Below are 1600 nucleotides of genomic sequence, written 5' to 3'. Positions count from 1 at the left end.
AGGGATGATTGAGGGGTGGAATGTGCATGGCCACACTCATCCTATCCTCGCTTCAGTCCTACACGTGGTGCAAGCGATGGCCTGCCTAAGGCTGTACACATGCATAGCCCAGTAATCTTGATCCAGATCCCCCTTCCCTCACTGCTGATCAGGGAAGGGTGGAAGCAACAGTTCAACTGGTGGGACATCAATGAGGGAGGGGGGATTCTGCAGCAGCTGTAGGGGTCAGGGCCATGGAGGCCACTGGTGGTTCACCCCTGCTCTATATTCTCATGGGAGTATCTTAGTTGATCTTATTACCCCTGTGCTTATTTACTCATTCATTTGCATGTTTTTCTTCCCAAGTTATGAGAATGGCAAATGGGACATCTGTGAGCGAATTCATTCTTCTAGGCTTCCCAACTCTTCAGAAATGGCATCTGTCACTGTTTGTGCTCATCCTTATCATATACATCCTCACCTTGGCAGGGAATGGGCTCATCATCATAATTGTGAGGGTCAGCCAGCAGCTCCAGACCCCAATGTATTTCTTCCTGAGCAACCTCTCATTCCTCGAGATCTGGTACACAACTACTGTCATCCCTAAGATGCTAGAAACCTTCTTGACAGCCAGGACAACCATCTGCCTTCACTGCTGCCTGGTGCAGTCCTTCTTTCACTTCTTCCTCGGCATCACTGAGTTCCTCATACTGTCTGCCATGTCCTTTGATAGATACATTGCCATATGCAAACCTTTGCATTACACCACAATTATGACCAGAAAGCTCTGCTCTCTCCTGGCACTGGGGTCTTGGTTACTGGGATTTGTAATCATCTTCAGTCAGGCAGCTTTGCTTCTGAAGCTGCCATTTTGTGCTGGTAACATCATTGACCATTACTACTGTGACATCGGCCCCATTTTGAAATTGGCCTGTGCTGAAACCAGCCTCATTGAATTCCTAGGTTTATTGGGAACAGTCACCATCATCCCAAGTTCTTTTCTTTTCACTGTGGTCTCCTACATCTACATTATCTCAACCATCCTGAGAATTCCCTCCAGGAAGGGACAACAGAAAGCCTTCTCCACTTGTGCTTGCCATCTCACAGTGGTCACAATTTTGTATGGAGCTGTACTGTTCATGTACTCAAAACCGACAGCACGTTCTTCTTTCAGCATCAACAAAGTGATCTCAGTTCTCAACACAGTGTTGACCCCATTGCTGAACCCTTTCATATACACAATACGGAACAAAGAGGTGAAATCTGCTTTAAGAAAGGCTATAGTCAAGTGAAGCGATGTAGCAAAATTCCTGCAACATCATTCCTATGACACCTTTTCAACCTGCAGTAGACTCTTTCCAGGTTATCTTCAGCTTTAATGTATCTCACTTCAGTTATGTTTACATGAATGGATTCCTTGGATTCCTGCATTGAGCAGGGGGTTGGACTCGATGGCCTTGTAGGGCCCTTCCAACCCTACTATTCTATGATTCTATGATTCTATGATTCTATGAATGTTTCAGTGTGAGTTAGGGATGTGCAAATCAGAAAAACTCAAGCTCATCAACGTTCTCCAAATTTCACCATTAAGCTCATTCCAATTTGTGTCCGTATTAGATTG

At 45.3% G+C, this 1600-nt stretch overlaps 1 protein-coding gene across 1 annotated transcript; it reads left to right on the top strand.

Annotated features, from left to right (window-relative positions):
- The first annotated feature begins 347 nt into the window (after positions 1–347).
- Positions 348–1271, top strand: LOC146342814 (olfactory receptor 6X1-like). The gene has a single exon (XM_084808008.1). The coding sequence runs from the start codon at positions 348–350 to the stop codon at positions 1269–1271; it is 924 nt and encodes a 307-aa protein (XP_084664134.1).
- The last annotated feature ends 329 nt before the right edge of the window (positions 1272–1600 follow it).

This window comes from Heloderma suspectum, chromosome 6, assembly GCF_057233095.1.
Source record: "Heloderma suspectum isolate Gila_16-S chromosome 6, 16-S_ref, whole genome shotgun sequence".
Taxonomy (NCBI): Eukaryota; Metazoa; Chordata; class Lepidosauria; order Squamata; family Helodermatidae; genus Heloderma; species Heloderma suspectum.
The sequence above is the reverse complement of the archived record's forward strand: the minus strand, read 5'-3'. Positions and strand labels throughout refer to the sequence as shown.

Coding starts and splice junctions, on each gene's coding strand:
- LOC146342814 (XM_084808008.1), top strand. CDS start 348: ATGAGAATGGCAAATGGGACATCTGTGAGCGAATTCATTCTTCTAGGC.